The sequence below is a fragment of the Phoxinus phoxinus genome (genome assembly GCF_949152265.1).
Source record: "Phoxinus phoxinus genome assembly, chromosome: 8".
NCBI lineage: Eukaryota > Metazoa > Chordata > Actinopteri > Cypriniformes > Leuciscidae > Phoxinus > Phoxinus phoxinus.
In genome coordinates, this window is record NC_136883.1 from 38100366 (window position 1) to 38113239 (window position 12874).

At 40.4% G+C, this 12874-nt stretch overlaps 1 protein-coding gene across 2 annotated transcripts in view; it reads right to left on the reverse strand.

Annotated features, from left to right (window-relative positions):
* Positions 1–314: 314 nt before the first annotated feature.
* The window catches only part of thsd4 (thrombospondin type 1 domain containing 4), a 41091-nt gene continuing 28531 nt past the window's right edge, over positions 315–12874 (reverse strand). For both annotated transcript variants that reach the window (XM_079621775.1, XM_079621776.1), the window contains 10 exons: positions 11720–11895; positions 11282–11381; positions 9804–9998; positions 8778–8907; positions 6391–6592; positions 5247–5420; positions 4528–4701; positions 4072–4251; positions 3246–3471; positions 315–2440 (listed from right to left, as the gene is read on the reverse strand). In XM_079621775.1, the coding sequence (XP_079477901.1) occupies positions 2325–2440; positions 3246–3471; positions 4072–4251; positions 4528–4701; positions 5247–5420; positions 6391–6592; positions 8778–8907; positions 9804–9998; positions 11282–11381; positions 11720–11895 (1673 nt within the window). In that variant the 3' untranslated portion in view covers positions 315–2324. The remainder of the gene's footprint in view (positions 2441–3245; positions 3472–4071; positions 4252–4527; positions 4702–5246; positions 5421–6390; positions 6593–8777; positions 8908–9803; positions 9999–11281; positions 11382–11719; positions 11896–12874) is intronic.

A 12874-nucleotide genomic window follows, 5' to 3' on the forward strand; every position in this document is an offset into this window, starting at 1 on the left:
TTAAATATATCTGATTAAAATAAATACAATTATAATAATTTAATTTATAATAAAAAATGTTTTTTCACTTTAATCAGATTTATTTAAATAAGTTAATAAATATGGATTAAAATTGAAAACATATATATTTATTATAAATTAACTTATTATAATTGTATTTATTTAATCAGATTTATTAACTTAATAAATATTTGTTTAATTATTTAAATATTTTTTTATTATAATCAAATTTATTTATGGTACAGTAGTTAGTTTAATCTTACTTTTCCCAGTTTAAAACCTCTGATTAATTAGCAGATTGACTCGACAGAATTCAACTGTAGACTTTAATCAGCTTCATAACGAGATACAGCTCAGAGTGTGAAGATGTCAACAAATCAGTTTCAAAACTACAAAAATGAATATGTTCAAAATATAAATACACGCTAGTTCAATAAAATCATACGACTGCCTGTGATCATGTCAGCTCAAAGCTCTTTTCATTTGTGTTGTTATTATTATTATGGAGCTAAAATTGTGTCAAAAATAATAAAGGCACATTTTGCTTCTTGATTCAAAGCTCTGATGATTGGCTGGATGGAAAGCCCACATCTGATTGGCTAAAGGAAAGCCTCAAACACTTTGCATTTCTGAATATAATTTTGTGAACATGAATGAGTTTGTGAAAATCAGTTTGCAAATATATAAACTTTGTTTGTGAATGTGAATTAGCTTACACATTTGTGAGTCAAATTTGGTAAATACATTATTTTTAGGTTATTAAAGTCCCTTGTGGTGTAAATCCAGCTTTTACTGTAGTTTATGTGTGTATGTGGAGTTATTAATCTGCTTTAACACACACATGTGTAAGTTCATAAGTGGACAGCATTGCTGAGTATTTTCTGCTTAAAACTGCAGTGAACCAAAGACAGTCTCAAAAACACGGTGTGAAATCGCTGGTGTTTCTGACGTCACACACTACCTTGACCAATCAGATCAACGTGTGATCGCCCACCAGTGGATCTCTGAGTGAGTTAGTGAGTGGAGGCGGGGCTAATTTGCATATTCATAGAACCGTGCATACTAAATGAGGCAAGGGTGTCGAGTTACATTCAAGATATTTTAAGGTCATTTTAAAAAAAAAATATATATATTTTGGTGATCATAGAGGTGATACGTCAGAACGCAGGCTCACTATTGGCCGACGCTGGTCATGTGTGCGATGCTGGCCAATAGTGAGCCTGCGTTCTGATGTACAGCCCAGAAGCGCTGCGGTGTCACACTACAGAACTCACTCAGAGACACACAGAAGAACATCAAGAGTTCAATAAAGTCGCACAGAAAGTATTCTGGTCGCCTGATAAACTGAAGGTTGAGCCGCTGTCGTCACTCGGACTATTGTAAACATCGTCTTTACTAACTTTCTGGGCCGGCAAGTTTCAGTCACAACAGAAGCCTCTGGAGGAGTGAGACACTCTCAGATTTAATCACTAATATCTTCATCTGTGTTCCTGGACCTCGAGCCGCACGGGTGTATCTGTGGCAATAGCAACTATACACTGTACGGGTCAAAATGATAAATTTTTCTTTTATGCCAAAAATCATGAGGATATTAAGATCATGTTCATGAAGATATTTAGTAAATGTCCTGCCGTAAATATATAAAACATGTATTTCTGTGAGTGAATGCAGCACAATCGTGAACATAAATGCACAACTTTAAAGGAGATTTTCTCAATGTTTACATTTTTCCAGATTTTCAATAGTTGTGTCTCGACCAAATATTGTCCTATCCTAACACACCACACATCAGTGGAGAGATTATTTGTTCAGCTTTCATGTGATGTAGAAATCTAAATTTCAGAAAATTGACCATGTGACTGGTTTTGTGGTCCAGGGTCACATTTGTGTTCTGAAGATGAAGGAGAGTCTGACGGGAACAACATGAGGGAGAGTCATTACTGACAGAGTTTATGTTTCTGGGTGAACTGACCCTTTAAATCCACACAGTGTGAACCGAACCGAACCGAACCGAACCGAACCGAACCGAACAGAACAGAACAGAACAGAACAGAACAGAACAGAACAGAACAGAACAGAACAGAACAGAACAGAACCGAACAGAACCGAACAGAACAGAACAGAACCGAACAGAACCGAACTTGCTGTGACACTCAGTGTATTCTCTCAGTGTTTGGTCCAGTTGGTGGCGCTGACACACGGCACCTGAGATCTCTAGAGTCTGAGATGTTCCGGCTGGAGTGTGTGTGTGTGTGTGTGTGTGTGTGTGTGTGTGTGTGTGTGTGTGTGTGTGTGTGTGTGTGTGTGTGTGCCGGTGGACGTCCTCACGGCCGCGGTCTCGTGCAGGACGCGCAGCACGCCGTCTGGTAGTACTGGTACACGCAGAGTCGGGCCTGCACCACCACGTTACAGTTGAAATACTTATCACCACACTTCTCATCTGGAAAACAGAAATTAAACAGTGGACGAAATCATGTTCAGGTCAGCATAAAATATACATGTATAATATATATATTTAAATATTTATTTTACATTTCTACATGCAAAATATAGTTTATACATATAAACACACACACATATATATATATATATATATATATTTTTAATATATATATATATAATTATAATAATGTAGTATATGCAAAATACAGTTAATGTATATAATAATAATAATATATATATATAAATAAATTCTAAATACAAAATACAGTTTACATATATAACATTTTTATGTATTTATTTAAAAACAAATATATATAATTATATATTGATCTATATATATATATATATATCTTTATTTCTTAATTTCTTTAGATGCAAAATATAGTTCATCTACATAATAATATTATACATTTTTACATGAATAATAGTTAAATAGTTATAATAATTATATCCTAATATATATTTCTACATGCAAAATACAGATTATATATATAATTTAAAAACATATATATATATATATACACACACACACACTTTTTTTAGATGCAAAATAATAATAATAATAATAATAATAATATATATACTTGAATTTTCTACATGCAAAATACTATATATATATATATTTTTTTTTCGAATTTGCTAAATGCAGTTTGGAAAATACAGTTTGTATATATATATATTTACATTTTTTTAAATAATTAAAATTATGTTCTATATGCAAAATAGTGTTTCTTTCTTTTGATTTTGGGTAAATGTAACATGAACATGCCACTTGATATTCATATATTCACGAAGGAACTGACCAATCAGAGGAAGGCAGGGCTCAGGATTACACTCCTCCCTCTCGTGTGGCTTCAGTGTTTGCTCACAGCGGTCACTGCTGGTCATGTGATCCTCAGAGAGACTGCTGGTCATGTGATCAGAGAGACTGCTGGTCATGTGATCCTCAGAGAGACTGCTGGTCATGTGATCCTCAGAGAGACAGCGCACCTCTCGCACACGGTAACCGGACTCGCACGACTTGGAGCACTGGACACATGCAAACATCACGGATGGAAGAACACATGATCAGTTGTTAGGGAGTCTCAATGGTTTCTAGGTGTTTTCTTCCTGTCTAGAGTTCAGTGTGAAATGGCTCCTTTATTTAAAGCCTGTGGAATATGTGTGTGTGTGTGTGTGTGTCTCAGTGGATGTATGTGTGTGTGTCTCAGTAGATGTATGTGTGTGTGTCACTTATTCACTTGTCGCCACCTAGTGGTGTAAGAATGTAATCGATACAAGTGTTATTTGAAGCTCCATGTTACTGTCAAAAGGTGCTTTTCTCTATTTTGATCACTTGTAGACGTCAGTGTTTATATCCAAACTATAATCTTTAATTCTAGTTCCAATTCAAGCTTGTGATGATAAGAATAACTGTAACAGAAATAACAATACTGTGTAGTTGCATACACTCTCTGGGTCCTTCTTTTTAGCTGGTGCTCCTAACATTTTAAAGTTGGGAGCACCAGTGCTACCAAGTAAAAAAGTTAATTTCGAGCCCTGTTCTGTGTGTATGTGTGTGTGTGTGTGTGTGTGTGTGTGTGTGTCTCAGTGGATGTGTGTCTCAGTGGATGTGTGTGTGTGTCTCACCGCGCTCCAGTCGGTGTGGAACCACTTTGCTGCGCAGGTTTTGATGAAGCAGGTCTTCTGGCTGATTGGTCGGTCCAGAGACGAACACTCGAACGCCGGCATCACCGAGAAACCCTCGTCTGAGTTCATCAGACACACCACTGCCCTGTGCTGACTGCCCACGCCACACTCCGCTGAGCACTGACACACACACACACACACACACACACACACGGCTCATGAACACACCAACACAAGACTAATGCACCATCAGTCCAGGGCCCTGATCTGATCAGCGCAGGGTTATCCTGAGGGCCGTACCTGAGTCCAGAACCCTGATCTGATCAGCGCAGGGTTATCCTGAGGGCCGTACCTGAGTCCAGAACCCTGATCTGATCAGCGCAGGGTTATCCTGAGGGCCGTACCTGAGTCCAGAACCCTGATCTGATCAGCGCAGGGTTATCCTGAGGGCCGTACCTGAGTCCAGGGCCCGGTGGCCCACTCGGTGTGGCTCTCACAGGGGCCGCTGTTGCAGGACTGAGTCTCGACCGGTCGCTCGGACCCGCAGCCCTCCAGAGGCAGAGCGCTGGTGTGATCGCTGAGACACACAACACTACGAGTCCGCAGACCCACGCCACAGTCTGCAGAGCACTGTCGAACACACACACACACACACACACACGAGAGTCAGCGCGACCACACACACCTGATCAGAAACTAGCGCTGCACAATTAATCGAAATGAAACCGCACGCGATTTGGCAAAGGCAGGATTATTCTATGTGCAGCTTGTCAGTGATCGGTAGTAAATGTTTCTCCTTTTGAACACCAGAGGGCGTCGCGTCACACACACACACACACACACACACACACACACACACACACAGAAGGTGGACCTCAACTGTCCTTATGTTTGGAGTAAAAGCGTGTTATTAAATGTTGTGGACGAGAGGCTCATATGCTTCTCATGTGTGACGCGTGTTGCTTTCTCAAACGCACGTTATAAGCGACTCAAACTCCGAGCTTTCAGAGCGAGCCGCGTTTACTGAGCCGATCATCACTGACAAGCTGCGCAGAACATATCATCACAGCCTTTGAGATTTCAAAATCTTGTTAAGCCAAACCGGTTTAAGAGCGATTACATGTAAGTTGCGATTAATCGAGCAGCCTATCAGAAGCCAGTCTAGCGTGACTCACCTGAGCGCTCCACTCGCTGAAGAACCAGCTCTTCGAACACGGACCCGCGTCACAGTTTTCCACGTCACTGGGACGCAGTTTCATGTTGCACTCGTCGTCTGCCACGATATCACCAACATTACTGACACAGTGCACCTCACGTGACCTCTGACCCACACCGCAGGGCACCGAACACTGACAACACACACACACACACACACACTAATGCACAGATGCTTCTAAACAAGCGGCAACCTTCCTGTCTCTCTCTCTAATCCGACACTGAGAGATTACACTGCAGTTCCTCCACTGGCCACTAGAGAGCGCTGCAGGAGAGACTCAGTCCCATAGACCCGCATGTTAAACTGCAGTTCCTCCACTGGCCACTAGAGAGCGCTGCAGGAGAGACTCAGTCCCATAGACCCGCATGTTAAACTGCCCAACTCTACAGCAGAACACACATGTTCACAGTCTGCTGCAGAAAGTGCTTCTGGTCTATAAAGTTAATGTTTTCCTTCATGACGACTGTCCGTTTATATTATATTAAGCCTTAAAGTTCTGCATAATTAAGGGCGTGGCCACTTGAGTGACAGGTGGATTGCCGCTGATGTCACTACTAGCCGTTTGTCTGTTAGCGTCACGTCACCTCAGCTATGTTTTTAGTTTTACTTGTACCCAACTAATGAGACTTTCCTTTCTGCCTTTGTCGCCGTTTTTCGCCTTTGTCTTGCTTAGTTGGTGAAATTTAATTTAATATTCAGCAATATTTATTGATCTCCTTGACAGCATTATATGAGAACTGAGCTGAGCTGGACGACGACATCACGTTTTTCTCCCGAGCGGCTATAAATTAACTAAATTAATAACTTTTTTACAACAGAAATGAACCATCACTGAACTTCCTTAAGCTGGACTGACGCTACTACTTCTATAAACACACTTTGTTGCATTATTGTCTGGTTATCTCTGTAAAGCGTCTTTGAAACACTATGTATTGTAAAAAACGCTGTATAAATAAAGGTGACTTGAGTTTTATTGCAGTTATCAAACCCAATCGAGTCCAAAGCTCCGCCCACTGCCCCCGCTGATAGGCTGTCGCTCAGAGTCCTCACGTGTGGTGCCAATCAGCGGGGAGGAGGGGCTGTGACTGACAGCTGTCACTCACGGGACTCCAGTCCGAGCGGATCTGCCACTCGCTGCAGATCTTCAGCTGGCAGGCGCTGCTGGTCTCGGGCCGCTCCGCGCGGCATCGGCTGGCGTGTGTGTTTAGCGTGCGGTTGGCGTACACCTGACGACACAAGACCTGGCGATGCTGAAGACCCAAACCACACGTCTTACTGCACTCCGACCACTCGCCGATGTCCCAGCTGAACACACACACACACACACACGTGTTATTGCGTGACTGTAGTGACGTCTGAAACGTGTATAAAAGAGTTTGTCCCAGATGGAAGTGATTTTCTTAAATCGTGCAATTTTCTAAAGTCATACAATAGAATGGCTGGCATTATAGCATGTTTTTTTTTTTTTATGATGATGAGAACAGTAATTCTGTTCATTGTTTTTACAGAAAATTAATTCTGTGTTTGTGTTGTTAATGTGTGATGTGTTTTTAAGCATTGATGTGACTATCTACGTCACCAGTGTCAAAGACAAACCCGTTCTGTGACAAACAGAATGGACAAAGTTCAGCGGTGGAGTGAATATATTCACTATATAACACCTCAAGAGTCTTTTGGGGACAATATAAAACACTTAAGACAAATTCAGTATAAACTTTATCGATTATTCTTCATAAAAACCAGCCGACATGTAATTCTCTAAATGGAACAAAACCAACAATATAAAAAAATAAAACATTTTTTTTAAATCTCTAAAGGGAATATAGACAATATTTAAATTTCTAAATGAAACTAAAACGAAAATATTAAAATTTCTAATTCAAACAAAACTGAAAATATTTAAATCTCTGAATCGAACAAAACCGAAAATATTTACATTTCTAATTCAAACAAAACTGACAATATTTAAATCTCTAAATCGAACAAAACTGACAATATTTAAATCTCTAAATCGAACAAAACTGACAATATTTAAATCTCTAAATCGAACAAAACCGACAATATTTAAATCTCTAAATCGAACAAAACTGACAATATTTAAATCTCTAAATCGAACAAAACCGACAATATTTAAATCTCTAAATCGAACAAAACTGACAATATTTAAATCTCTAAATCGAACAAAACTGACAATATTTAAATCTCTAAATCGAACAAAACTGACAATATTTAAATCTCTAAATCGAACAAAACCGACAATATTTAAATCTCTAAATCGAACAAAACCGACAGTATTTAAAACTGACAATATTTAAATCTCTAAATCGAACCAAACCGACAATATTTAAATCTCTAAATCGAACAAAACTGACAATATTTAAATCTCTAAATCGAACAAAACTGACAATATTCAAATCTCTAAATCGAACAAAACCGACAATATTTAAATCTCTAAATCGAACAAAACTGACAATATTTAAATCTCTAAATCGAACAAAACCGACAATATTTAAATCTCTAAATCGAACAAAACCGACAATATTTAAATCTCTAAATCGAACAAAACCGACAGTATTTAAAACTGACAATATTTAAATCTCTAAATCGAACCAAACCGACAATATTTAAATCTCTAAATCGAACAAAACTGACAATATTTAAATCTCTAAATCGAACAAAACCGACAGTATTTAAAACTGACAATATTTAAATCTCTAAATCGAACAAAACTGACAATATTTAAATCTCTAAATCGAACAAAACCGACAATATTTAAATCTCTAAATCGAACAAAACCGACAGTATTTAAAACTGACAATATTTAAATCTCTAAATCGAACCAAACCGACAATATTTAAATCTCTAAATCGAACAAAACTGACAATATTTAAATCTCTAAATCGAACAAAACTGACAATATTCAAATCTCTAAATCGAACAAAACTGACAATACTCAAATCTCTTAATGAAACTAAACCGACAATATTTAAATATCTAAAAATTTGAACAAAACCGACAATATTTAAATATATAATCCAACAAAAAAAACGACAATTTTTAAATCTATAACCACAAAACCAACATTTTAATCTCTAAATCGAACAAAACTGACAATATTTAAATTTATAATCAAACAAAAACGACAATGTTTTAATCTCTTAATTGAACAAAAACCAACAATATTTAAATCTATAATGAACAAAACCAACAACATTTAAATCTCTAAGATGTCTTGATCTCTCAGTAGTTTGAGTCCGAGCTGCACTCGTATCATGGTTATATCATCATTAATGGCCGGCTCTGACAGCACTATAGACATCAGTGTGACTGCACTAGACTCAGTGCTGCATTTACACCACTAGATGTCAGTATAAGCCAGGGACTGTCACACAACATCATTTCCTGCAGGCTTCTTCAGATGATCAGTTCTCTTGGATCACTAGAACACTACTGGAGCTAAACTACACTTGAAGAAGAGGAAGAGACTCACAACGCAGGACAGGGCTGGACGTTGCACGGCTCCTCCTGAGCGCTGGGTCTGGTGTTGCCGTCACACAGAGCGGCCGGCACGTGTGTGTGCGTGACCCGATGCACGCAGACGAACACGGTGTGTCTGCTCCCTGCAAACCAGGAACACATTCAGGCGCTGCACACCATTACCTGAGCTCATCGTCCCGGACCGTTTACAGAAGGTGAAGTCACTAATCTTTACTGACACTAGCTGCGTTTCCATTAGCCTTCAAATTGCGCAAATTGAAATTGCAAATTAAAAATTCGCCCGATGGATTTACGCTCGCATGAGGAGGTTTTTCAGGCAATTCGAAAAATATATATTTTGCAAAACTGCAGTTTTTGAGCATTTACAGTCGCCTGACGTAGAGGACGCGGTGTGTTCGGACGGAAGACGAGACAGAGTTCTTTATTAAACTCATAAAAGACAAAATAATTACAGGAATACTGGATTCTAAACCTCAAAGAAACGCCACAATCAAGACCTCGACGCAGAACTGAGGAGAAACAGAAACTCCTCATGTGTCGCTCTCAGTATAAGAGGCTTTCCTCGCTATTAATGATTGATAACACACACACACACACACACACACACACACACACACACACACGCACACACGCACACACGCACACACACACACGTCTCCTTCCATTAATAATAATGGCCAGTGCGGCGGCTGGGATATACGTAAAGCTACCAACATCTGTTGCCATGATTTTTTTAATGACTTATTGCGAGAGAGTTTGTCGCATCGGTTAATGGAAACGCCGTCATTTCGCAATAGTTTTGTGTCGACATTTAGAAGAAGAAGAAAAAACTTTGCAAAAGTTTTGTGCAAATCTGTAACAGAAACATGCCTAATGTCTGTAATGATTACTGAGATGCACATTCGGATGGGACTAAAGTCACTGAGAAGCTGTGGTGATAGTCACTGTACTCCACCTCTCCACGTTAAACTAGTCCCGCCCGAACAGCTTTAGATTCACTGAACGGTGTGTTTCTGACCTCTGCCACAGGAAGCGCTGCAGTCTGTGGAGCCGCTGAGCTTCCAGTTATACTCGCGCACTCGGTTTGGAGGCGGAGCTTCGGGAAGCTGATTATCCGGGATGGGGGGGGGATACTTGACCCCTGACCCCTCGTGACCCTCCAGGGTCGACCGGCCGTTTGCATCAGGATCCGTCTGACCGTTCACAACATTCACTGAGGAGCAGCACAAGATACAGTGAACATGCTGTCACGCTCACACGGCAATGCATGATAGGGAATAAAGGCAATAGAGATTGTCACCACTTTTGAATAAGAAACAATGTCAAGTCTATAAAACTCAAAGCTCCACGAATCACAACAAGCATATAGATATAGATGAGAACGGACGCTGCGGTTTTTAAATGTTTTTTTTTTTTTTGGGCAGCTGTGGCCAAATTTTGTTTTGTTTTTCTGGGCAGCTGTGGCCAAATTTTGTTTTGTTTTTCTGGGCAGCTGTGGCCAAATTTTGTTTTGTTTTTCTGGGCAGCTGTGGCCAAATTTTGTTTTGTTTTTCTGGGCAGCTGCGGACAAATTTTGTTTTGTTTTTCTGGGCAGCTGCGGACAAATTTTGTTTTGTTTTTCTGGGCAGCTGTGGCCAAATTTTGTTTTGTTTTTCTGGGCAGCTGTGGCCAAATTTTGTTTTTTGGGCAGGTGCGGACAGATTTTGTTTGTTTTTTTGGGCAGCTGTGGCCAAATTTTGTTTGTTTTTTTGGGCAGGTGCGGACAAATTCTGTTTGTTTTTTGGGCAGCTGCGGACAACTTTTGTTTGTTTTTTTGGGCAGCTGTGGCCAAATTTTGTTTTGTTTTTCTGGGCAGGTGCGGACAAATTCTGTTTGTTTTTTTGGGCAGGTGCGGACAGATTTTGTTTGTTTTTTTGGGCAGGTGCGGACAAATTTTGTTATTTTTTTGGGCAGCTGTGGCCAAATTTTGTTTGTTTTTCTGGGCAGGTGCGGACAAATTTTGTTTGTTTTTTGGGCAGCTGCGGACAACTTTTGTTTGTTTTTTTGGGCAGCTGTGGCCAAATTCTGTTTGTTTTTTTGGGCAGCTGTGGCCAAATTTTGTTTGTTTTTTTGGGCAGGTGCGGACAAATTCTGTTTGTTTTTTTGGGCAGGTGCGGACAAATTTTGTTATTTTTTTTGGGCAGCCGCGGAGAAATTTTGTTTGTTTTTTGGGACGTTTTTTGTTTTAGTTTTTTTGAGCGGCTGCGGACGAAATATTTTTTCAACGGCTGCGGATTAATTATTTTTACGCACACACAATATGACGTCACACTCTGCGTGTATGTTTTAAAAAACATAGTTTAACATATAAATAACACTTTTTATAAAGCCCACTTAAAGTGTTCATCACAAATAAATTACTAAATGCTAAAAATGAATAAATGTAAATGAACAGAAATTTGCTCAGCACCGCCACTTCCCGTCCGCTACCGGACAAACAAACAGAAGAGCACTCACCGTCCAGCCGGTTCTCTTCAGCACGCTGAGCATCGACTGCGTTCTCTGACGGCATGAGGAACTCGTAATGGACGCCTGGGTTGGGCTGCTGGTAGATCATCTGAGCAGAGACACACGGTGAGGAGAAACTACGGCAACACTTTACTTTGAACATTCTGTTGACTAGAAGAAACTTTATAACTACATGTCAACTAAAGGGGCTTTCACACCGAGGAACCTCTTCATAGTTCCTAGAAGTATTGGCGGATGTCGGCGTGTTCGCACCGCAGGAACTAGGAACGATTTTAGCTCCAGGAACTCCTTTAGAGGAACTAATTTACTCCTAATCCAGAGTCGCTCTAAACCAGCGCTATAGGAACTACAGTGACGTTATGTTAATAATTCTGTATTATATTGCAATAACAGAACTCAGATCTGAGGTGTTGAAGTGTCACTCACGTAAACGTCCAGGCTCTCATTGGTCGGGCCGTCGGCCAGGAGCGACTCTCCGGCTCGGCTGCTGATCTCATTGGGCCGTCGGTACATGAACATCGTCCCCACTCCCGCATACATTCCTGGACGGTCGATGGCCCAGTTTCCATTAATAATGGATCGGCCAGACCGACTGAGCAGAGCTGCACACACACACACACACACACACAGTAGCTGGTCAGAGTTATTGTTGCTGACAGAAGCTAACAGCGCTTCTAACAAATAAAACTCGAACCCCTCGCTGACGAACAGATGTAACACACGTTCAGTGAACCAGTACTGCGCTCAGGTCAGACACACACACACACACACACACACACCCCGAGGCCATCGCCCGGCTCATCTTTGCTCTTGGTGTGGGAAGTTTATTGAATCCCGAGGCTCAAATCAGGAGAGGGAAAAACGGACACTGTGAGAAAATAATTTTCCATCTTCCACCGAGTGTGTCAAGTCTCCTTCATACAGCGCTTTAACAATAGAGTTTCAACGCAGCTTTACAGAGATCACAGGAGATTACAGTAACAGTGTGTCGGCTTTACAGCAGCTCTAGAGTAAAGTTATTGTCCAGATAAAGTTAGATTTGACTGATTCACTTCCGTTGCAACGATCATTAGTTATTATCTTAGGGACCGCTAACACGACACTATGTCAACATGGCATTGAATAAAGCGCAGTTAATCCTGCAGTGCTGACATCTGATCCTCAACAACACACACACACACACAAGAACATGTTCAGCTACTGGAAACCAGCAGAGAAACCCTCACAGATCTAATGGGAGAAGCACAGCTGATGATGGTGTGTGTGTGTGTGTGTGTGTGTGTGTGTGTGTGTGTGTGTGTGTGTGTGTGTGTGTGTGTGTGTGTGTGTGTGTGTGTGTGTGTGTTGTCGCCCACTTCCGTTCTCAGCGTCAGTCTATCACACCGTCTGGGACTTTAACGAACCGAGAGACTGAAATACACGTTATATAGTTTTCCAGAGTCTGAGCTGGGTTGTAATTTAACAGATCTGCTGTTTTACAAGCGGCCGGTTTTAGCAGCTGCTTCAGCTTGTAGTTATCACTATAGCTATAGTTATAGTTAAAGGGATACGTCACCGAATAGCATTAAGCTGTGCGTTCCC